General features: G+C 37.5%; 1 protein-coding gene across 1 annotated transcript in view; it reads right to left on the bottom strand.

Annotated features, from left to right (window-relative positions):
• Nucleotides 1-3,388: 3,388 nt before the first annotated feature.
• The window catches only part of LOC130221704 (BAH and coiled-coil domain-containing protein 1), a 134,055-nt gene continuing 111,472 nt past the window's right edge, over nucleotides 3,389-25,971 (bottom strand). Inside the window, exons 20-29 of the mRNA XM_056454282.1 lie at nucleotides 24,400-24,480; nucleotides 24,076-24,208; nucleotides 23,878-23,995; nucleotides 19,667-19,742; nucleotides 13,821-13,929; nucleotides 11,649-11,759; nucleotides 11,070-11,207; nucleotides 9,067-10,274; nucleotides 8,275-8,511; nucleotides 3,389-7,706 (exon numbers count right to left, since the gene is read on the bottom strand). Of these exons, the coding sequence (XP_056310257.1) occupies nucleotides 7,497-7,706; nucleotides 8,275-8,511; nucleotides 9,067-10,274; nucleotides 11,070-11,207; nucleotides 11,649-11,759; nucleotides 13,821-13,929; nucleotides 19,667-19,742; nucleotides 23,878-23,995; nucleotides 24,076-24,208; nucleotides 24,400-24,480 (2,421 nt within the window). The 3' untranslated portion in view covers nucleotides 3,389-7,496. The remainder of the gene's footprint in view (nucleotides 7,707-8,274; nucleotides 8,512-9,066; nucleotides 10,275-11,069; nucleotides 11,208-11,648; nucleotides 11,760-13,820; nucleotides 13,930-19,666; nucleotides 19,743-23,877; nucleotides 23,996-24,075; nucleotides 24,209-24,399; nucleotides 24,481-25,971) is intronic.

Genomic DNA, 25,971 nt, shown 5'->3' with positions numbered 1-25,971 from the left:
CTGCAGGGTGTTGCTGGACAAGCTTAAGCAATTCAAAAGGTGCTCGAGGAGGACTTTAAAACACGTAAAGCTGTGAAAAAAAAGTAAAGCTGTGTTTTGCAAAAGCTTTTTTGTCTGATGGCATCCCAATCATGTCCAGGGTGATCTTATGAGAGGAAGAAACTAAATTGAATACGCCAAAATTTAAATTAATGATGAATTTATTTATTACAAAATAACATGAAAAGTGACGTTTTGTCCATGATTTTCCAGTTGCCAGATCTTGTATGAAGCTCAGCACCTCACACAATTGACAAAATATTAAAATCTTGAAGCATTTTTTACCATTTAGACTTAAATGTTCCCTCTAATAAAACAACAAGAACTCTGGAATCTGAAGAAAAGGCTCTGGATAGACGTTTGACACATTCTTGCCCTCTTCCTTGAACTTTCCTTCCTCTCTGGTATTGATAAATACTTAGGTATGACTGGTAACAAGGTTTTGTTCACCATCTTTCATAAAATTTGATTAAATCCCGACAGATGAGTAAATCTTTAAGTCACCTGTTAACTTGAAAACAATTAATAACCAATTAACAAAATAACCATTCAATGCTCTCATAGGGTATTTAAAGAGAAGGACGAAATATCTCGAGGTCGCAAGTCGGTATCTAGATCGGTATCAGCGCAGAGCTCTCAAGCTCAACACTACGTAGGATTTGGACTTCCATTTATACTCTTAGATTAATCTTTGAGCAATCGATGTTGTGCATTTACTTCTAAATTGGCCTTTATTGTTTGATTCTGTAATTGGCATGATCCACTTTCATCTGGAAAATAAAGTGTTAAGTTTTGATTAATTCTCCTGAAATCTTTTATATCCAGTAGATTATGTGGAGGCTGGTGCTATCTGTGTACATGATATCCAAATGAATTGCACAAGACTGTTTGGAGCAGTTGGAACTTCAGCTCGGAGGCTATATAGTTTCTGGTTATCACTGAAAATGACTAAAGTAACTGCACTTTTAGTATGAGAGTGCAGGAGGCAACCGAACTAATTGGGTATTAGTTAACCCTGAATTCTTCAGGTCTAACTTCAGAATGGGTCTCTAATGAACATATAATTGAAGAGTATGGGATCAGATATAAATCAAAACTCTAAATCGATTCATGAACGACAAATGTGATCTATTCTTAATTAGAGATACAGTCACTTAAAATTGAAGTCAGATTGAATTCGGAGCTGAAAAACAATTGTAAGTAAATTCTAATGAATAAGAGAATTCTTTCCAGAAGCGCTTACTTGCATTTAACCTTCGACCATTCATCGGATTCCATCATTGGGCTGATAGAATGGAATCTTACACTGGCAACACACGCTACAACCCAGTTGCACTGTTGATTCCACCGGTAGTAGTAGACTGGAGGTAGGTTCCAGCAGTAGTAGACTCCGGCAGGTTCACATATGCACACATTCACTCCTGAGACCTGTTTGAGAAAGCAGGTTAAGTGAAACTCTGGGTTATCAAGGAAGCCCTGAAATCAGGGAAACTTTGGGTTTATCGTTTCTGAATGGAAGGTATGTCAAAGCCTCAGAGAGCAGAATAAGTCAAGCCCGTTCCAGTTAGATTATTTCATTATTTAAGACATCCAGATTTTGTTCTCTACATGTGTGGTTGTGTAAATAATGAAAACATTTTAATTGGGAGGAATGTTTTTGTTAGGAAATAATTAAAAAGAAAGAAAAAGGAAATTAAAACTAAATGGAAATATTCAGCAATTTAGTATGATGGGACTGTTTTCTGACAACCAATTCACGAGTTCACACTTGCAATAGTTTCAGAATAAAGCGTATTTGGCGTGCTGTCTGGGGAGAGGGCTCTGAGCTCGGGGAAGACACCCAAACTCGAGTTATTCCTCTTATCAGGAAACAGAGAGGAATAGGGATTCGAGCGAAGTATCTAGCCCGGCCCCAGAACGCTCCCCCCGGGATTGTAATGCTTAAGAGGTGAGGTGACGGGGTGGTGGAGGGATGCTAAAGTCGTAAGATGCTGCAGGTAAGACAGCTTTGGTATATATAGGGTTTGGTCAAGAACTGATTGGATAATAGAATAATTGTCAATGACGTATTTGATACTGAAACTTCTGCGTATGCTCCTCCCGAAATTTGTTTATAAAACATCACTTATATACTTTCTGTAAAGAAATATTTAAGTAATCATCTAATAATCAGATATAATAATATTAAAAGTTATATACACAATACCTGACAACACTTAAAATACTAACTTTTAACAGCGTAAGTGTGTCATTTTGTTAAAAAAAAAAAAGGTTAAGGATGTTGCCTCTCCGCTTTTAATGAGAAGGCCAATGCATAAACTTACAGTCTGTACATAACAGAATCAAAGCTAAAGAATTAAAATAAAACACAAATTATTTCTAGAACAAAATAATTCTGAAATAATAATAACAATAATGAAATATGCCATTTTTTTAAAAAATAAACAACGTTGCACTATGACCCCGCCTCCTGTCAATCAATCATCTAGGACGAGGCAGCCACGCGAAAACTGACGAAAACAGCCAGTGTAACGTTTTTTTCTGTTATAAGTTTAGTTACGAAGATATTAAGACAGCAATCTTAATTGTTTTGCCAAAACCGTCAAAAACAGCAGAAGAAGTTTTAATCCTGTCGTGGTGAGTTGTCTGAAATTCAACACCATCTGTTTATGGTTTTAACGTTACATGTATTGCTAGCATTGGTAGAACAAAGAGCTGTGAAATTAAATTACGTATTACGTTCTTGATGAGGCAAAATACAAGTTGGCCTGGCTCAGCCATTTTATTTTTGCACTCTTGTAAAACAACTATTGATTAATAAATGGACTAATCACTAACAGCTGTTATTATGAAATTGTCGTAATGTGACATCTACTGTGATGGATATGTTGTCGTCCATTTTGGACTACTTTGTTGTCAGGCTAGTAACTTGCAGCTTACCTTTAAATGCAGAAGACGCCCATTACTCTAGATGTGGTCGAACAGCTTGGCCTGCCCAAACAAACAGCATTTTAATGATTGAGGACCAGTGAAATGTCCCCACAAGTAGGTGTTTTTGATATTTCACTAGGTGGACAATTGAGACCTGACGTGTAGGCCTATAGTTAAACATGTACACACATACATTTAAATTGGTTTAATTATCGATTAACAATATCGCTAGCACAATATTATCGACTAGCGACAAACTGATTTCAGACATCTTGAGATAAAAACTAAACTATTTACTTTAAAAAAATATTTAATAATAAACGTCTCTAGTCTTGTCTAAAGGTATACTGTAGCACTTTACAACTAAAGTTACTCACTATTAAAAAAGGAAAAGTGTACAATGAAATAAAAGTCCAAGTTTATTTTTTTAAATGTGATATTTATTCATAAGCCCTCTATAAAAAACTTGTAATACTAAACCACACTGACAGTTTGTACTCATAAAGTTTTCTTTTCTTTTTTTCTCTTTTTTTTTTTGTAAAATGTTTACCCCAAAATCAAACCTTACTTTACACATGTACATCTTTACAAAATTGAAAGCAAAGACAGAAAACAATTACAATGGAACAAAATAAACAGATATAAAGATATACATTTTCCTTTAACAAAGTTAAAACATATTTATCAGAGATTCTTGGAGAAGCGGAATATTAAGTATATGCCTTGTGGCGTTTAAAGAAAGCTGCTTAATAGGACAGACGTTCCTGCGTCCTCCTTATCACTTCCTACCACCCACCAGCCTTTGCAAAAAAAGCTTTGAAATGCTTTGAGTGCCGTTCAGATATTTAGCCAAAGTAGTATTGCACTTTTGCCATGAACAAGTGACCTGCTCTTGTAACATATCAGACGTGCTGACCTGAATATCCTTGTTCCCTCTGCAACAGAATACCTTTGACCTTCATTTGGGAACGTTAGCAAAGTTTCTCTCGATTTTAAAGGAGATCGTAACCAACAGCAACTCTGAATCTGCGTGTAACAATTAGAGCTGTGCGATTTACAGACAGGTCCTTAGATAATACGCATGCTTAACGTATGCCAAGTACATTCACATCTCTATCCAGTGCCCACACGTGTCAAAACAGTCAAACATAAAGGCAGAGTACAAAAAGGCACACATACACACACTCACGCACACAGACCTTTTTGTATAAACCTTGTTCTGATTACATGAGATTTTTCTTTAAACAAATCTAATCCTAATACATTAGTCACATTGGTAGTAGTATGATGTCAAAATACGCACAGGCTATGAATGAAATACTAGCTTCCCAGCAGGCACAGGACGTCAAAATGATGTCAGATTGACGCTGTACCCCAACGCCGTGGGACATTGCATTTTGTTTAGAAATTAAAATCAGGTTGATGTCAAAATGCAAAGTCAGGCCGACATCAATGTCCAACGTCAAACAGATGTTGCATTTTGGTTACTTACCTAAATACAACCTAAATACAACCAAATAATAACGTCTAATGATGTTATAGCTTGATGTACAGACAATACCACTATAACGTCTATCAGACGTTGGATATTGTTTGCCATACCTGACGATAAATGTCAGTATTTGATGTCAATATGACGTTGGATTAAGATGTTGGCTCAACGTTGGATTTTGGTCACTTTCCAACACAACCTAAAAACAACCAAATATCAGCTCTGTTTCACACCGTTATTGGACGTCAAATTAACATTGTCCTTAGCCTTAGGCTACCCAAATCTTACCTAATATTGACGTTGTGTGGACGTTACCAATATGACGTCTATCAGACGTTGGATATTGGTTGCCATACCTGGCGAATAAATGTCAGTATTTGACGTCAATATGCGTTGGTTTAAGATGTTGGCTCGATGATGGATTTTGGTCACTTTACAACACAACGTCCAAATATCAACGTTGTTTCACGTCATTATTGGACATCAACATAACATTGTCCTTGGACTGTGGTAACCCAAATCTAACCTAATATTAATGTCTTATGACGTTGTGTGTCTGCTGGGTTAGTACTTCACAAAATACATATGCAGGACTGTTTACTATTTTTGTTAAATAGTACTTGTTTAATTCAGCAGGTTATTATCTTAAAATTCACATTTGGCATTTTGATCATATAACGAGTCAAGAAAAAAAGATAGAGAGAGAGAGAGTTGATGCTTCTGGTTGGTCAGCACACCTAAAGATGGAAAATCAGCTCGAGTGTATTTTGTTGTGGGCTTCGATATTCTGTGGTCACATTTTGGCAAATGTAATAGAAAAGCATGCATACTGTGTGCAGTACACACTGGAGTAAGCCAAACATATACATCTCTCTCAGGCTCCATAAGCAAATCACAAGGCCAAAGTGGTTCAAAAGGGGAAATTCTGGAAGTTTGTAAAGGTGAAAGAATGGACGGGGGTAAACGGTCAGGAAACTGAGGGGTCGGTGATGACGTCACTTCCCCTGGGGGGCTGGAGCAGTTGTTAATGGGGGCGGCAAAAGGTGAAGGTCTGACTGTAGCTCAAGCCACATGCACATTAGTTCGACACTTTTGGGTCAAAGAGATCCCAGCAAATAAGACATTTAACACCATCCATTGGTTTTGTAATGAAACAGTAACACTGACAAATAAATAAGCACTAATGATAGAACGACAACACAACAAACAAAATAAAATAACACTTGTCCAACACAGTGAAGATTGCATAATCAGAAATGACTATTTTTGGCACAAAAGAAGAATGTTGTGATTGTGTGAGCCTTTCAAACAGTGGATGTTTGCTCCTTCATGCATGAATGCGATTGTCCCTCACAGTGAAAAATGAGTGCACGGAGAACCGGCTGACTGTACGCCAACTTCTCTACACTTAAAAAAATCATTCATTGGATTGTATTTTAAAGGTAAGTGGTTGCAAACAATTTGTATGGGGTGAATTTTAACAAATTGAGTTAAAAAAAGACTACATTTAATTTAATTTAGCCCATAAAAAAAGTTTGCAACCACTTACCCTTAAAGATTGTCAATCCAGTGAATAATTTTTTTTCAGTGTATGAACTCCAACTGTGCCTAGTGCTCTAACAATCCCTTGCCTTTAGTGCCCTGACCCTCGGATACTAAGATAAAGATTCAGGTGTATTTCACCACCAACAAAAAAAAAGCCCATTTTGATGGGTGGTAAGATTGAAAATGTGGTGAAAACTTTGCTGAAAGGCAAAGAAACATGGAAATACAGTGCAGGATGCATTTGAGAACAAAATAAATGCATCAGATACAGTAATAACACATGTTGGAATCAGGTTCTTCTGGTATTATATACCAGTATTTTGGGCGAATCTCACAAAAAAAAAGTCAGTGTGGTCCAAACGGTCTTTTTGATTTTCATTGCTGTATTATTTTACTGGGAAGTAACACATTTCCCGCATTACAGCAATGAGAGAGGGGGAAATGTGCTTAATGTTGCTATGCATCAGTTTAAATGGTCATAAAACCGGGGTTTGTGTTAGTAATAAGTTGGACATTTCTTTATGAGATTCTCCCTTTCTACTCTCATTATTTGTAGACTCTCATTACTTGTAGACCACTGATTTCAAATCGAATAATTTTAAAGTGTCAATTGTTTTCCCTTTGATGCAGCGTTAAAGTGTTTTGAGTCTGCAAACATGAGCAACAAAAAAAACTGGAGTAAGACATTAGAGGAACAAATGCCCAAAGTGCAGCTGATAAAGTGTACCCCTGTCTCTGAAGGAGAAAATAGGACCGGGACGACTCCTCTATCACTGTATCAGCAGGCCGTGTGCAGTGCAATGCATACATCATCAGTCCACCCTCTCACAGAAAAACAACAACTATTATATTACCCACTTATACAAAAATAAATCAATCGATTAAAACATGGTTTTAAGATAAGCCTCTGTACAGTACATTATAAAATAGCCTCAAATATTTACATATAGACAAAAATAACACACACAAACACACAAAACCCCACAAGCGACCTGTCCTGTACAATATACACCTGAATAAAAAGACATGTTAAGAGGTACTTAAGTGTATGGCTTGATAGGAAATATTTCCCTATATATACATAAATGAAATTAATATATATTTATTTATTTCTATGCTTACTTAAATATCCCTGGAATCATGAAAGTGACGTACGGAGAGTGCACCACACACACCGCAGACTACAACATGGCTCAAGTCTTCATAGTCATCCGCCATGTTCCCCAAACCAAGAGCTTTGCTTTGGTGATCAAAGGTCAAGACAACGGTTCATAGAAATTAAGATCCACAAGCTGTCCATAGAGAATTTGGACTAATTCGGACAAGCTGCATCTACTGTAGTAGAAGCATGCAGGAGTCTCCCTCCAGAGTAGACAGTTTATTGGGATGAGGGTAGTAGTCTGCCTCCTGGTCCTCCGTCAAAGCTACATCTCTGACTTTGGACCAAAGACAGCAACTCAGTAGTATACACAGACACGCAAGTCCAGTGCTAACAGAGTATGGACATCCCATCTGCAGTGAGTAGCTGGCCACTGGTGGGGTCGTAAGTGCCGGCCAGATAGTACAGGTCATGATAGTTCCCGTCAGACTTCCTGTTGCGGGTCAGTCGCTCATATTCCTCACAGGTGACCACCTGGCACTTATGAGAGATTGTCTGGACGTCGTTTTCATCTTCATGGCATGACTGGTACAGAGCATGCTAAGGAGAGAAACAAAACGTATTATGTGCTATAGCATTGTCCCAATTTCCAGTCTCCATTACCAAAAACAATTACCAGTGCCAAATTCGTAGCTTTTTGCAATATATTAATTAGCTTTAATTACATCCAAAATTTTACCATATTAAAATTCATATTTTTGTCACATTCCTGTGCCAATTCGTACAATATTTATTTCATTTTAAGGTACAATATTACTTTATTTTAAGGTACAATTCTCGCTAATATGGCTTTTAGCTTAATAAACTCCCAATTTGCTGCTTATTAATAGTTATAATGGTAGCAGTTGGGTTTCGGTATTGGGTAGGATTAGGGATGTAGAATAAGGTCATGCAGAACAAGTACAAATAAACAGCTAATATTGTAATAATAAGTAGGTAATAAGTCACTAGTTAATAGTGAGAACTGGTACTTAAACCAAGTGTTAAGAATATTTTGTATTGTGGTACTGTGCAACTTTGTGAGTTACTTCAACTCAAATTAAACAATTATAGCATAATATTCCAAGTCCATTATGACTGACAAGACCTCATATATCAGGATACTCACTTTGCCATCACGATGTCTTTTGCCAAGCTTGGTCTCTTCAGGGTGGTAGAACCACTTGACCTTCACAACCATACTGTTCTGCCATGATTCCCAGAAACTCTCTATCCGGCCGATCAATGGGAGGGGAGGGTGTCCAGTTGAAAGGAACACAGCACAGTCTCCCACTCGCACGATGTCCTTGCCACGTACTATGGCTTTGTAGAACAGCTTCCGGGCCTTTCCCTTAAGTCCACGGCGCTAATTTAACAAAAAAGAGTTTCGGATGTTTGCAGACTGTTTGTACACAACAATTTAGTTTGCTTAAGGTTTAACTTTAGGTGAATGTGATAGCATGCATAATGACTGTTTCCAAAGAGGCCCATCTGCTGTTATTTGCACTATAGTTAACCACCAACTAAACAGCTTGTAGTTTTTGTTTTTACACTCACAATAATGTTTGAGCCTAAGGATGCAATGTTTTGACCACTGTAATAAAGCAAGTACCAAAACATTTACATCTCTATACTTGAGCTAAGACTAATTGGTATCAGTAATCGAGTTTCCATTCTAAAATGAAGCAAATCTTTTCAAAGTTTGCAGAAAATCCCAAATTCATATTTGGTGTATTGCCATGAAGTTGTTAGAGTGGATGCCTGTAGTATTAGTAACCTTTTAAGCATAGAGGAAACAGCACTGTAATTGAATTAAGGTAAGTTTAATATTTCTATAGATGTAAACCAATCAATTCCTTACAATATCAATAGTTATTGATTAATAATGGACAAATTAGTTATCTTTTCAACAATTACTTACTTGTGTAGGGTTTCCAGACCACCTCCACAGTTGTCTAGATTGCAGGATTGGAGACACTCTGGGCTTGGTCTGATCTGCTAGAAGCCGTTGCCTCTTAACTAGATCTTTAGAGGGTTTGGAAAGTGAACTGGCACACTCTTTTCTCTTCAGTTGCTTGCTGCCTGTATTGTGATTGCTTTGCCCTCCTTTGGCACTGGACACAGCCACAGCTTTGGCCACAAAAGTGTGCCGTGAGGAGCCCACAGGTGCTTCAGTGGTCTGGAGCATAGAGTGATGAGGAGTCATGCAGCTCTGGAGAAGCAGCGTGGAGCTTTCCTCATCTTCTGAGCTGTAAGAGGAGTCATTGTCAGAAGAGCATAGACTAGAACTTGAGAGAGAGCCTGAGCTGGAGGAGCTGGAAGAACCTGAGGAAGACGAGGAAACTGAAATACGAGAGAGAAATTGCCCAGCTGTCCTTAAACCCCCGGAGGCAGAAGCAAGTGCATTGCTGTCTGTCCTCATCTCCACCTCTTCCTCATCCATATCTGAGTAGGAGCTCTGGCAGTCTCTGTGGCAACCAAGGTTTAAGTCTCCATACTCATTTAAGTGCAGTGATGATGAGGTTTTCTTCTGGACTGATGTCCTTTTCAGTAAGAGCTCTGCTCGTGAGCCATCTCCTTTTCTGTTGTCCTTCACCAGTAGAACTGGATGTGAATAAACTTCTGCCCTGGGTAGACTACCCACCCCACTGGAGCCAAAACCTGAGGCTCCCAGCAACAGGAGAGCCTTACTGTTCTTGGTCTTCGGAGATGTTACACCTTCATGATCCAGTTTGACTAGAAATTCTGCTTTCCTGCCCCGAGGTGGTGCTGACTCCTCTGCCTTCTTCTTTTGACTATAAGAGGTGTTCTTGCCCTCCAGTGAAATGCCAGATGTCTGGCTGCCAAAGGATGAATAACCGTTAGCTATGCTGCTGAATGAGTCCACTTCAAAAGAGCTACTGCTGAAGAGGCCTTTGGTTGGTGTGGTCATGGATACTGAAGGTCGAGAGGATATTTCCACCACTCTGCTTTTCAAGGTCTTCTTCGAGGCTGAGCCATTGAGCTGGAAAATGTTAACAGGCATTCTCTTCCTGGGTGCAGCGACTGATGGCCATGTCAGAGCAGATGCTGAGCTCTTGGCTACAGTGTCTGAGAGAGACTTCTTTAGCCCAGAACCTTTAGGTCTTCCTGTAAGGAAATGTTGAACATTTACAGTAAACTTTAGGTTGATCGACATTCACCGAGCCTTAGGGTCTGTGCACAAGGATTTTTGCTCATGCTTATTTTCTAAATGTAATGCCTCATGACTAAACAAAGGTCGCAAATGAGCATGCACACCAATACGCAAAACCGCCAGGCGTAAAAGCAGTTTTCTAGTGATTTTATGTGTGATGTGCCATGGTAATAACTTGTTGACCAATGAGATTGCCATTTTACCTTATGTGCCTTGAGTGGTTAAAGTTACAGTTAACATGACTTGGTAGTGCTCAAGCACAAAACACTCTACCTGAGCACATAGGAGTTGCTGATCAAACAGGATCTTAGTTTCACTTAACCTAGTTTATTATCATAGCTTTTCTTTCTTGGTAATTTTTTCCCACAAACTTTCGAGCAGATGTTTGTGTGCTGTAGTAGAGGAGGTTAAACAGAAGTGCAAAAGCTTGCATTATAAACACTAGGGAAAGGTGTAAGAGTGACTTCTGTGCAACAAGTGTCAGAAAAGTAAGGTTGTGCTGCACCACCTATTGTACTGTAGTATATCTATTAATCGTTAAGCGGCATCTAATGTCAGGCAGTGATTTTGCATGTTTACTATGCTCATCGACAGTAAAAACTGCCGGGGTATGAATGCTGAAAAATGTCTTGAAAAGCACAGATAAGCACGAGCAAAGATCATCCCAGTGTGTACAAACCTTTACCATCATAGGCACAGTTAGAAAGCAGTCCAGATTTATTTTAGTAAGAACATGCATAGAGTCACACCTGGCCTTCTGACAGTCTTCTCCTGAGATTTAAACCTGTCTGCCCTTGCCATCTTCTCACTCACAGTCCTGCTTTCTTGCTCAGAGCTATTTTTACTCCGGTGTACCTCAGGGATGAGTGCAGGACTTGACTCAGTGCCTAGAGGGCAGAGGAAGGGTAAATATATTTCTTTATATTGAGCTTGCATGACCTTTATTGTAAATGTGAAGCGTGAAGTCAACAATGCCAAATTAACTACAGAAGCTCTGTTCCAAATCCTAGCATGCTAGACAGCATGTTAAAGTTCCACAGGTGAGGTATGTAGGCAGCTTCCAAGATACTTGGCTCCGGCCAAAATATAAGATGACATGCAAATTTATCTTTTCCAAATAAAGCAGTCCCACTGCAACAAGCAAACATTTACCAAGGCAGTGGATGGAATATGTGGGTGTAGAGTGTAGAAATATTAGTATAGACTTCAACCTAACATTTAGACTTCAACCTGACAGTAGACTTTCTAGGTTTTAGAACAGAGCCAATGACCAGTTCTAGTTTTAATATCAAGTTAGGTAGAACTCTTTAAACCAAAGTGGGACTTACATTGGATTTGGTACCCGGGAGGAAGGAAGCGAATATTGGAGAGGGAAATCCACCCTCTATCTCCATCATCAAACTCCACCATTACTCCACCAGGCTTACTTTCATCACCACCTAGAAGTCCACCACAGCTTATTTAAATGACTTTATAGTAGTTCTTTAAGCTTGGAATCAGGGATGCACAATATATCGAAAAATACCGCTATCGTGATAATAGCGTATGCAATATTCATATCGCGGAAAGTTGCAATAAATAGTTTTTTATAAGATGCGTCAACATGAAAATTATACCCAGTAGGTGCCATTGTGCTATTGGCTAGATGAACCTAGAGCCGAAAATATATACCACTGGTTTAACGGATCACAAATCTCAACGTTCGGATTACATTATGGTGTTTTTAGTCACGGATCGGACCATTTTTCGGATCAGCCAAAAAGGGGAGACAACAAATGTAATTTACTTTCTATTTATTAGAAAAACAGTACTGCCAGAAACTTTTGGTTTTAGAAAACAGAACTTAGAACCTGTAATTTTATTAAAAATAAAATGAAGAAATAAACAGCTGGATAAAAATAAATTGTAAATAAAATATTTAGGACTGTGAAAAATTCAATGTTCTACATCTAATGTATGAATCTAACATTATAATTTGAACAACCTATATTTATTTTTACTCTCATTTTCAATAAATCATTCACTCATAAAACTTCTAAAACTTATGTTTCATTGCAAGATGTGTAATTTTTAAAGAATTATTCAGTGGCATATTTTTGATGGCTGGCCACCTATTGGTTAAATAATGTAATTGCTGCCTACAACTTTCATTTTTAAGCGTCAAGTTTTAAATGTGTATAATGGTGACTTTATCTAAACTATAAACTGTTATCCCAGTACTTCTGTGTCGTTTGACTGTTTTTAACGTCATAACTAAGCCCACACGGAATCTGCGCGCACAGAAATCCACAGATTATTGCAGATTTTTGGCCCGTCGAGTCTATTTATTTACTTGTGTAAATGTGTGTAAATTTATCTTTATTCAGTTTTTAAATTTATTTCAGTAATATTATCAACAAATATGAAAGTGTTGCTTTGAATTATTTACAATACAGTTTGTACAGTAATATTTTCTGTGTTTTGTAGATATATTATATGAGGGACTTGCTTTGTTTACCTAATAAATGGTCTAGATGGATTTGCATTTTAAACATTAAATAAAAGTTAAAAAGGTATTATTTTTTATTTCATTTATTAAATTTTTTGTTACGATACTCCCAAAATAATTCCGCATAAATCTGCAGATTTGCAAAATTCTCTGCAGAAATAGCAAAAAATATGCGCAGATTCTGTCTGGCCCTAGTCATAACTCAAAAAACTGAATCTCTTTCTTGATTTTTGTGTTTCTCAAACACAGATTTGAATGCAGTGATTCAAAAGATTAATACACACATGCAAATCACCATCGTTTATAATTTATGTTGCGTGGGTGTTGAGATCCTGATCTTTTAATAATTAATCGTGCAGCTTACACTGAATGCATTAATGCAGGCTAAATAAGTAGTGACAGAAAACACCTTTAATAACCTAAGAAACCCACCACATCCCGAATAACCTACCACAACTTCTTCCATCATCATTATATTTTACAGGAAAGCCTAAATGCTTTCATACATGTGATTTGAATGACGCGAGAGGTGATCTCTCTGCGATCATTACACATTTAGGATTAATCTAAGAGTAAAAAAAGGATTATTAATCCGTAGATCCGTGAGTTGTAATCCATACAAATCAGTGATCCGTTACACCCATAGTATATCCGAATGATGGAAGTAGAGACAAGGGAGGAAATCAGCCAATAAGAATCTGAATATCTGCCCAGGTTTTCATTCATTCTTAAATGAGTCTAAATGTTTGCACCTTGACAGCTTTTGTAGATCGGGAACATTTAGTAGAGCAGAAAAAACTAAGATTATTACCTGTTTACATTAGAATGACCATTACATAATTTATAAAGGCTAATAACAATAGCTTTCCTCTAGAAACATGTTAAATCGCTAATGCTATACTCAACAACAATACCGCATATTTTCCCAGTATCGTGCAGCCCTACTTTGGATGGGTATGTGACATCAGAAAAAATGGGTATGTGAAATAGCAAAACAAGATCTGTGTCTCACCCCTTCGCACATATCCCGGGTATAGACAACGAGAGCGTTCACTCCAATAGGCACACACTCTTGTCCCTTCTGTTAGCACAATCTCGGTGTCAGGGCGTACATCCAGTACCTAACACACACACACAGGAACAAACTTCTGTCAGGCATTGCCAGTGAAAGTGGTTTTGGACTCCCAACATGATAAATGACACACACAGAAGTCAATCAGCGAGGCTCTTATGAAAGCAGCACTTATCTCATGCCAGCATGTTAGGGCTGAAAGCCACGGAAGCGGAGGTGCGGTAAACACTAACTTGCTGAGTAATAATGAGGAGTGTGTGAATGGAGCGACTGTGATTGCAGGTTTTTGCAGAGTTTCTCTGTCTAACAGAGCCCCTAGATCCCCCCATTCAGCTCAAACCCCTTTCAGGTTGCTTTAATTTACTGTTTCCATGGTAACAGGCGCTCTCTGACTGATGGGATGTGAAGCTGGAAGGTTGTGCGCGTAGATTGGTGTCAAAGGTACATGGAAGATTGTAAAGCTCAGGAAAGTGGAAGTTCAGTGTAATTAGAGACAGCTGCTGGAGAGCGTTTACACAAAGAAACAGCTGAACAACCCAAATGTGTGTGTCTAAGAAAAAGACAGCGATCTAACCAAGAGATTTATATCTATGATTTACAGTTGAAGTCAAAATCTTTTCCCCAATTTTTGTTCAAAGGAAAGATTTTTTTCAACATGTTTCTTAGCATAATAGTTTTAATAACTCATTTCTAATAACTCTGATGTCCTTTTAATTATTTTATATTTATCAACATCCCTATTCTCTAGTCTAGATACTTTGTTGCCTAAAAAAGCTGTGGGTCAACCACAACATCTACTAAATAAAGATGTGTAGTTAAATCAGAGCTTTATTTCTGTGCTTCTGATCCTTGTGATATTTTTAGAAATGTGAAAAGTAAGTCTACGATCTCTCCAAACACAAACACCGAACATGAAATGGGTTACAAGTAAAACTGAACCAATGCCAAGTATGCACTGTGGTTTACACTATATAATTACAGCCCACTGGCTTAGATTAACTGTAGTGCTATAACGCCAACAGATCATGTTTTAAATCACTTAAATTTGAGGGAGAAAAACCTGGGTTTGCTAATCATTTTCGTTCAGAAAAAGCTACAGCAGATGGCGAGCAACGGAAATGATTTAACTGAGACGTTATTTTTTGACTTAATTCGTCTTAAAGAAAATTACCCAGAAAATAGGCTATGACTATAGAATTCAAATGGGTTTGGAATTAATGTTAGTAAATATTAGTAATATATATTTATATATTCTTTTTTTTTTCAAGAAACTATTTTATTAACTCTTTAACTACCCCACCAAGAAAAAAATGTTTGGATTGTATTTATTAACTCCTAATGTTACTAGTTAACGCACTTAAAGGGCACCTAGGTTAGCCCTTTTTTCAGATTTAATAGAAGTCTTTTGTGTCCCCAGAATATGTCTGTAAAGTTTCAGCTCAAAACACCCATCAGAGTATTTGTTTTAGCTGTCTGAAGTGTCTGTATTATAGCCGGTAAAACTTGGTTGCTGTTTTTTTGTACTGGGCCTTTAAGGCTAGTCCTCCCCGCCCACCGTTCCCACGTGCCTGTCAGCAACATGCCTCAGTCGCCGCCCTCGGCTGCCTGAGGAAGCAGATCTCACGGCGCGTTTGTGAGAAATACTACAGTAAGAACTTTAACAATCAGCATTTGATGCATTTTTGTGAGTTGCAACCATGAGTCACACACAAAGTCGTTACAAAGTTCACGCACATACACAGCGAGGACACTCACACACACACACACATAGCGCAGACACACACCAATAGCGCAGACACCCACACACACAGAGTGAGAGAGCGCGCGCGTTTAGCTTCACACTCTGTTTGCACGCATATGTGACAAGATACAGGTTAATCCTCACTGCTGTATGGATATCTGTTATATTAATGTACACAATAAACCTGATTTAACGTCCACAAACCGGGATTGAAGCGTCTTCTTTTATAATTGTTCTGACGCGGCTGTGCTAATGAAGTAAAGCTAAGCTAATTCGCTATAATTCATTACACACATGCTCTGTTTTAAAACATTTTAAACTTGTAAAACTCACTCTTGATCACATTTGATGATGACTGATGATCCTAGCGAACTGAACAGATCTTTTATTACCGGTTGCTTTGCGCACGTCTGGTCTTGTTGATATGATTATACACGTGACTACCGGGACATGTTAATACGCACAGCTTAAAGGTTTAAAGTTTAAAGGTTATTGCGCACTGAATCCGAAGTTTTCATCCGTAATATTCACACATTAAAAAATAAAATCAACCTCACGTTGTGTGAATCGTACTGACACACTGCATCTGAAACTTTCGTCTGTCACAAAAAAATTTGAATTGGTTCGATTTTTAATTTTATTTATTATTTTTTTTTCCCATCCGAAAAATTGCTTTAAAAGAGGTGTTATGACAGTTCAGAGCCACCGAACAAGCGAAAACCTAAATACAAAATGCCGTAATTTCAGATACAAATAACTTTGACAAATACAGTGGATAAAATAAAGTCAAAATGTGTCTTGACAGTTAACCCTTTGCTGGATTCAGTGACTGGCGCACACCGGCCCTGCTGCTGTTTGAGAGGTATGTGTGTCTCCATATATTTGACGTACTTGCAATAGACTTCATAATAGAAAGCATGGTCCACTTTCTGTCCATTGCTTCGATAAGTCAACGCGGCCGCCAACTATTATAATGTCTATAGGTGCTGCCAGTTTCAGTTCAGGATTTGTTTATGTACATAACGTACATGTGTGATGCATCACAAGCAATGTATCAAATTTCCACAGATTTCCTGAAAAACTTTTCATTTCGGGATAAACATAGCAGATCTTTAATCTCTCCGTCCTCTCTATGCAGTAGTGGATGAACACAATATATAGCTAGCTTATTCCTCTTTCCTTTTCTACTTTGGAGACTGCTTAAACTGACTCAGAAATGTTTTGCGTTTTTTCGTAATGGATTAATACACATCGGTTTGTGTACTTGACGATATGAGTATGAAAAAAATGCATACGAAGATTTCGGACTTCAGTGTGCAAAGACCTTAACGGTTAATATGTTTTTATATACATAGTAAATGTAAAAACATGGACCAAACACACATATAAACATGCGGCATTTAAAATGCACAAGCCCTGCTGGCACATTATAGAGGTTTGCTGTGGGAGTTCATATGTTGTGATAAAAATATGAATATGTTGGACAGGCCCAGTGCTGAATGAATAAAAATGAGCTTGAAGGCCTTTAGAGGCGGTGGATTTTATGGTTTTGGCTAAATTTTTTGACAGATGCTACTCACCATTTTTTAACAGGATGCACTTTTCATGAAAGGTTAAAAAAACAATTTATAATCACTAATAGATCAGTAAAAGAAGAAAAATAATTGTCTGAAAACGATGGTTTCACCTTTGTGTACTGTTGCCGTTTTTGTAGCTCTGTTACTAAAATTTGGCAACTAGGAGTCTTAAATACTAAATTTTTGGTCATTTTACATAAATCTATATTTTATTTTCAGCAGGATTTAATGGTTGAAAACCAAGACAGTATTTTTAAAAACTTGAAAAAATGAATGAGCTTTATTTAGTTTTGCTATAATTGATTTAATATCAATTAGACATTGGAGTCTTTTCACACTTCCAGGTTTCTCAATAGTGGAAGTCGTCTTAGTTGAGTAAACTTACGCTGTGTTCACACCAGACGTGTATGAAGCGTCAAGCTGGAGTGATTTACATGTTAAGTCAATGCAAAGATGTGAACAGACATCCTGCAGCGGCGCAAATTGAATGTTTTGCGAATCGCGTGAATCACACGAGTTGGAAAATCTGAACTTCAGCAGAGATTCGCGCTGCATTAACCAATCAGGAGCTTGCTGATTGGTTAACGTGAATCCGTGTATTGTGAAGTGAATTTTACGTGCAAATGAAACAAATCTGATGCTTGAATGTAGTGAGAAAACTTAAAATGTTCACACGTCTATTTACACGCGAATAGCATGATTTGTTCTCCAAGAAGCGTCTTGTGTGAACATCGCAGTAGAGTGCAGTGAATGGGAGAGTATAACAAATACTTTTTTTACATATTTACTGAAATAAAAGAAAAACTCAGCAACGATGTTATCAAGAGTCTTAGAAAAGGAAAAAAAATCGGCAACCAGAAGACAGAATAACGTTAAATTTACTGTCCTGTATACACACCATGGGCCCTATCATACACCCGGCGCAATAATGTGCAAGACATGTTTTCCCCGACGTGTTGCTATTTTCAGTCCAACGTGACCTTCATTTTTCCGTTTTCCACCACGTTATTTAAACAGCAAATGAATTTGTGCTACTTTGTGGACTCATGGGTAGGCCCATACGGAATCTGCGCGCGCAGAATTCCGCGGATTTTTAGCTCATCATTAATTCTGTTTATTTACTTACTAATCTGTTTATTTAAATGTGTGTAAATCTCTATGTATTCAGTTTTTTAATTAATTACAGTAATATTATTGACTAATATGAAAATGTTCATCTGATTTATGTACCAAGCAGTTTGTACAGTAATATTTTATGTCTTTTAGCAGGTATATTATATATGAGAGACTTGCTTTGTTTACCAAATAGAGTAAATCTAATTGGATTTGCATTTTAAACATTAAATAAAGTTAAAAAGATATTATTTTTTATTTCACATATTAGGGTATTAGTTATGATACTGCCAAATAATTCAGCAGAAATCCGCAGATTTTTACCAAAATTAGCAAAAAAACATCCGCAGCTTCCGTCTGGCCCTACTCATGGGTGTTCTGGTCTACAAAAGAGGTGTGTTAAGGCGCATTGTTGGCGCGTTGCTATTTTGAGGAATTAAAATAGACTAAAGGTCTAAAGTCCAGACAAATCTTTGCGCTTAACAAACGAAATACATTATGTAGGCTAATATGTTTGTGCGCACAACACGTTTCTTTATCCACGAAAGAAAGAAAGTGAAAGTAAAGGCCGATTGGAGGAGGCTCGTTCTTCATCCTCACTGCAGATGATCTGTTTAACTGTTTTCTCGCTAGTGAAGCGTTCAGTTTTTACACTTACAAAGTCCGCCATGTAAATAGCAAACGCACCATGGCACGACGCAACTGACTCTTAAAGGAAATGGGAGATGAGACTTTGATTGGTTTATTCTCAAAACACACCCAGAGCTTATTAAGAGAATATCCTCAACCCTGTTAGACCATGCGCCGCGGTGCAGAACTTATTTTTCCATCCTTAAAATAACACAAGTGGATTTGGACACACCCTTAATGCTTTTTTTGTAATTTGATGCAGATCATGTAATTAATAGTTAAATACATATAAGTATTCATATATTAAAAAAAAATCTAAATATTAAAAGTGTCCGTTATTTGATGTGTTTGGTGTCATTTTAGATACCAGTTGTTCCTATAAAGCCTTAAGACCAATGCAATAGGAAACCTTAGTGTACCGTATTTGTAAAAAAAATGAATAGAAAAGCATGCACATGAATGTGTCTAGATGCAGTTTTATGGGTGAGAAAGTGTGAACTTAGACGCAGCTTGATTGCGGTATGAAAAAAAATTGAGGCGAAAGGTGTGCTGAAAGGGGCCTTTAGGAAACGGTGTCGTGTATATGCATCTCAGGAAAGAGGATATTGTTTTGAGCTGCTCTTTAATGGAAGAGGGGATTTTGGAGGATGTGGTGATGTGTGGGTCCTGAGAGGCCAAAAGCTCAGAGCGTAGGCAGGTTTGTTTGCTGTAAGTGCGAAACTCACGGCTTCCTGCAGGAGCTGCTCCAGGGAGTAGACTCTGGGCCGGTTTCCTCTCTCCCCGTCGATAACAATGCTGTAGCTGGAGAGAGAGAGAGAGAGAGAGAGAGAGGGAGAGAGAGCAGAAAGTACAAAGGAGTTATTTTGAGTTGTGTGTGTAATGCTTGGCCGTCCGTGTCGAACTCCTACAGAGCTCTCTTTCATTGGCTGCGACTGATTCCCCTTAAACTTAAACTGCTGAAAAGAGGATGTGGGGTTGCCGACTGACTTGTTCAACCAGCTAAAGACTGTGGGAAACAAGTGGGTGATAATCACTGCACATTTAACTCTGGTAGTTAAGCGCAATCCTATTAGAGTAACAGTAATCTCTAATTGTGACGGTGCAAAAATAACAACAACAAGAACTTTTAAAAGGTGCAATGCATCCCAAAAGCAGGAACACAGGAATCTACAGATTAATTGCAGCTAGGGCTGGTCCAAAAACCACATTTTAAGCTTCAAAGCTTCGGCAGTAACCAACACCATATATTCAAAGCTTCGGCAGTAATCAACAACAAATTTTCCAAAGCTTTGGAAGTAATTAACACAGAATATTCAAAGCTTCAGTAGTAATCAACGTGGGATATTCAAAGCTTCAATAATAATGAACACCAAATATTCAAAGCTTTGGCAGTAATCAACAACAAATTTTCCAAAGCTTTGAAAGTAATCCACACAGAATATTCAAATCTTCTGCAGTAATCGATGCAGAATATTCAAAGCTTTAGTAGTAACCAACACAAAATATTAAAATCTGGTAGAAATCAACATGATACATTCAAAGTTTCAGTAGTGTTCAAGAGAAAATATTCAAAGTTTAGGTAATAATCAATATAGAATATTACTTCAGCAGTATTCAACACAGAATATTCAAAGCTTCTGCAGTAATGATAGGGCAATATTCAAAACTTTGGTAGTAACCAACAATGAATATTCAAAGCTTAGGTAGTAATCAACATGAAATATTCAATGCTTTTGTAATAATCAACATGGAATATTACTTCGGCAGTATTCAACACAGAATAATCAAATCTTTGGTAGAAATCAGCATGGCAAATTCAAAGCTTTGATAGTAATCAACATGAATTATTCAAGGTTTTAATAATAACCAATATGGAATATTACTTTAGCAGTATTTAACATGGAATATTCAAAGCTTCGGCAGTAATTAACGCAGATTAATCAAATCTTTGGTAGAAATCAGCATGGCAAATTAAAAGCTTCGATAGTAATCAACCTGAATTATTCAAGGTTTTAATAATAACCAATACGGAATATTACTTTAGCAGTAGTCAACACTGAATATTCAAAGCTTCAGTGGTAATCAAAATGGAATATTCAATGTTTCAGTAATATCTAACAGAGAATATTCAAACTAAGCTTTGGCAGTAACCAATATGGAATATTCAAAGTTTTGGTAATAATCAATATAAAATATTACAGCTGTAACTAACACAGAGAATAATTAAACCTTCAGTAATAATCAGCACAAAATATTCAAAGCTTCGGCAGTAACCAACACCAAATATTCAAATCTTTGGTAGTAATCAAGAATATTCAAAGGTTCGGTAAGTTTCAGAGGGTGGGGTTAAACATTTATTAAGAGAATTTCTGTCTTATCTGTCTGTTTATCAAACAGCATTTGCATTTTGGTGCAATATGCACATGCGACTACAGAACATTGGAAATCAGAAGCACACGGTACTTATATGCTTCGAGAACACACTCGTGAACACACTAGACACTGCTTTAGTGAGACAGGGATCTGTTAAGAGTAATAATTTTAATAAGATAGCCTAACATTTTTCTAACTCACATCAAGATGTTACTCTGGCTACTAGGGCAGTGAAATTAATCGAAAATCCGATTTCGACTTCTAACGATTACGAAAAAGCATTAATCGAGATAAACGATTATTGCATCATACACCGCCCCCTTTCCAGATGTACATATTTGTTGCTCTGCAAAGCTCAGTTCCACGTGAACATTACTAAAAGCATGTACTGTAATGTAACGTTTGCAGTACGGGATGCGCTTTATTCATTGATGAACATTCGAATCATTCATGTTTAAAAGCGCGAATGAGATGCTTCTGTGTGTGTGTGCGCACTTAGCCTCGGAGACAAGCGGAGCACACACACATCTAACGCCATCTTAATGCAAGCGCTTTAATGGTCAAATACATGCACATTTGTGTCAGAGCGCGGTGTTTAGTAAATATCCATATTAACCCTCATTTGTGTACTAAACAAACAAGTTGAGAATCAAAAGACATGTGAAAGAGAAGCCATATCAGAGTCGCACTATTCTTAAAGTGACAGTGCAATATTCCTGCTGCAGCCTGTTTTTATTATTAATCAAACAACAAATGGAGAAAATCCCTCACTGCTCTTGACTGAAGGACTTTAGTAGCTGAAGATTTTTTTCTTACAGTGAAGATGCTTAAAGCACAGTTTGTATCATATTTTTATTCTGTAGTATTTATTTCCCTTTCCTTATTTACAGGGAGGAAAATAACTGCATATATATATACAGTTAAAGTCAGAATTATTAGCCCTCCTGAATTATCAGCGACCCTTTCCCTCCAATTTCTGTTTAATACAAAGATTTATTTTCAACCCATTTTTAAACATAACAGATTTAATAACTCATTTCTAATAACTGATTTCTTTTATCTTTGATGTATCTTCTTATCTATGATGTAAAGTACATTATATTTTACTAGATATTTTTTTACTAATATTTTTTTAAGATACTAGTATTCAGCTTAAAGTGACATTCGAACGCTTAATTAGAGTAATTAGGCAAGTCATTGTATAACAGTAGTTTCTTCTGCAGACAATCAAAAATATATATTGTTTAAAGGGGCTATTAATATTGACCTTAAAATAGGTCTCAAAATATTAATAACTGCTTTTATTCTAGCCGAAATAAAACAAATAAGCCTTTCTCCAGAAGAAAAAATATTATAAGAAGTGAAGTTTCATAAACCAATTTCGAGAGGAGCACGTGATATGATTGAGCACGTCTGGCCACTCATCTGTAATCAGTAATAATCCAATCAGAGTGATCCTAGTTTACTATAAATGGATCATTTTCTCCCTACTGTTTTATCTTCGTTTGGAAGAATCCCCCCTTCCACCCCATCTCCTCCTTTTCCTCCCTTTTCTAAAAGGGGGAGCTCTCCAGACCTACCTGATCTCGGATCTCCTGATATGCTTATCGACCGGGCGGGAGCCCTGGGCTCAAATATCTTCGAGCTCAGGGTTCTCTCCCGGGACAGCATGCCAAACCTGCTTTATACGCCAAGCATATCTAAGTGGGAACTCTTGAAATACTGTTAAAATTCCTCTGTTAAACATAATTTGGGAAATATTTATATATATATATATATATATATATATATATATATATATATATATATATATATATATATATATATATATATATATATATATATATATATATATATATATATATATATATATAAAAGGAGGGTGAATAATTTTGACTTTAACTGATAATCGTTTTGAATAATCGTTATTACAATTATGACCAAAATAATCGTGATTATGATTTTTCCCATAATCGAGCAGCCCTACTGGCTACTGTCTGTTTTTTTATGACTGCTGTATTCTCACGTATTTTCCAAGCAAAATACGTAGGAATTTTTAGCATGTAAAATTATTGATTAACATGGCGGATCAGAGCAACTTGTTTTATTATTCATTCATTTTTCTTCGGCTTAGTCTCTTATTTATCTGGGTCACCACACGGAATGAACCACCAACTATTCTGGCGTATGTTTTACTCAGCGGATGCCCTTCCAGCTGCAACCCAGTATTAGGAAACAACAGTACAAGTTCACACGCACTCATACACTACAGCCAATTTAGTTAATCCAATTCACATATAGCGCATGTCTTTGGACTGTGGGGGAAACTGGAGCAGCTGGAGGAAACCCATGCAAACACGGGAAGAACATGCAAATTCCACACAAAACTGACCCAGCCGGGACTCAAACCAGCAACCTTCTTGCTGTCAAGTGCTAACCACTGAGCCACTGTGCCACCTTGTTTTATTATGTACTGCATAATAAGCTCAGTCCAGAAACAGTCCGTGTGCTTCAGGGTCTCTGTAGGTTTGTTTGTTTGTCTGTCTGTGTGTTATATACTTACACATCAGGTGACTCCAGAGGTTGCACTCGAGCAGCATATAAAAGTTCATCTTCTTTCGAGATCAGAATCTTGAGTCCATCGGTCAGGAGCTCTTTGGTCAGAACACAGTTTGGAGGAGCTGCAAGAGAGAAATAAACAACTCGATCTCAATCTCAAATATACCACAAGTGCCCATTTGTTAATGGATGCCTTGTTCACCTGGAGCAATTCTGCAGCTTGCTGACACCTTTCTCTCCTCATCCTCCTCTGAGAAGCTGCTGTCCTCACCCAGGTGAAAGCCCTCGTCTGCTGCAAAACTCTCCATCAGACGGCTGACCGCTCGACCTTTAGACTGAGCCACACAAACAGCACAATGACAGTCACTTGAAAAGAAAGTCTTACACTATCTCCAGGATCAGCAGAAAATCACATCTGCCGACTGACTGTGTGAACATCTCATTTGCATGAAGTTTATTTTTATTCAGCAAGAGAAGACGAGTGTTTAATGTGCTAAAAATTGGAAATGCATGTTTATTTGTGTACCTCTCGAAGTCTGGTTCTCCGAGTACTGCCGTTATCATCACTGTCTGGAGACTGGGCTTTAGTTGACCAGTAACTTCTCCTCTACAGCGAAGAACAGAAAACATCAAATATTAGTTCAAGATCGGCGTGAACATCTGAAATCAACGTATGCAAGTACAGAAGTCACATATTGGAGACATCTAATTACTGTTCATCTACAGTATTTGAAATAATGGATTAGATTAGAGGTAAAATAGTGGATTTTCGTGGGTAAGGGAATTTCTGGAAAATCATGTATATTCCAGAAATTCCCTGACTTATGGGAACCTTGTTGAAGGCTGAACTATTACATGCAAAACATGAATTCTGATGGAAAAATATTATTACAGACTAATTAGAGTGCCTATCGAGAACCTGTTCACTGTGGAAAGTGCCTACAGTGGGCACGTGAGGGTCAGATCCTGACCTTGGAGCTGAGAAAGAAGAATGGCTAGTCCCATTTTCCTTTCCGTCATATAGACAAAGTTATATGTCCAGCATTTAACTGGGGGAAGTGATACCATCAGAACACAGTGAACATAAATTTGGCGCGTTACTGTAAAGGAGTCCAGCCTGTCAGATCTGTGTGGGTAAACCGTAGTCCTTAAAATATCAAGTGGCAAATTAGTGACAGGCATTATAGGCTGTGGTCTTAAGCCACCTTTCCACTGCACACGACATTTGGACATGACTGTTGGAGTACACTCCCTTGTGGCAGTCGCACAGAATTTTCAGTGTTGTTGTTGTGCACCATGGGAGAGAAGCTAAATTCTCGTGGTATCCGAAATGAAGTGCAAAAAGAGCCTTTATTCTCAGTGCATTCACAATTTTTCTTACTCAATTATGAATAGAAATGTTTTTTTTTAATATGGACCTTTTTCTTATTCCAAAAAATAACAAAAAAAAAACTCCTATTTCTCATCTCGTGCGCCACAGGGCTTGGGCAACACTGGAATACATCACACAGGAGTTCAAATATTTCAACGGATCCGCAGCTCAATTCGGAACTCGCAGCTCCTGGACTACTCTCCATTGGAAATGAATGACTTCTGGTCTATCGCTTGTTGATGTTGTGTGCAGTGGAAAGGAGGCTTTAGGGTTCCTCGTAGTGCGTACATCTTATATGCTGGAATTGTCAGTTTGAATATCGCTTGGAATGGGTCAGTGTAGAACCGGAGGGGTTACATTAGTACCAACACCTGCATAAAAGTGAGGTTTTGTGGGGTGAATGTAACAACGGCAAGCTAGTCAGAGATAGGAGAGGCCACTACAATGTCCTTTAGACTTTTTCTAGATCATTTCTAGACTTTTTGTCACCTTTGGTAGCATTTCTATTCAAGTACCTGCTTAACTTCTTGCTTTGTTTATTTATGAGAATAAATGTAAAGAAAGGTAATAGTTGTGGAACTCTTGCAAGGCTATTTTATCTCTTCAACAAATATTAGGTGATGATTTAGTCTTTAATAGAGAAGATAGCAATGTATTTAATGAATACACTACATTAGCAATAATGATGTTTTTAACCTTTAACCTTAACGTTAATAACCTTTTCTC

The sequence above is a fragment of the Danio aesculapii genome, chromosome 3, assembly GCF_903798145.1.
Source record: "Danio aesculapii chromosome 3, fDanAes4.1, whole genome shotgun sequence".
Lineage (NCBI taxonomy): Eukaryota > Metazoa > Chordata > Actinopteri > Cypriniformes > Danionidae > Danio > Danio aesculapii.
The sequence above is the reverse complement of the archived record's forward strand: the minus strand, read 5'-3'. Positions and strand labels throughout refer to the sequence as shown.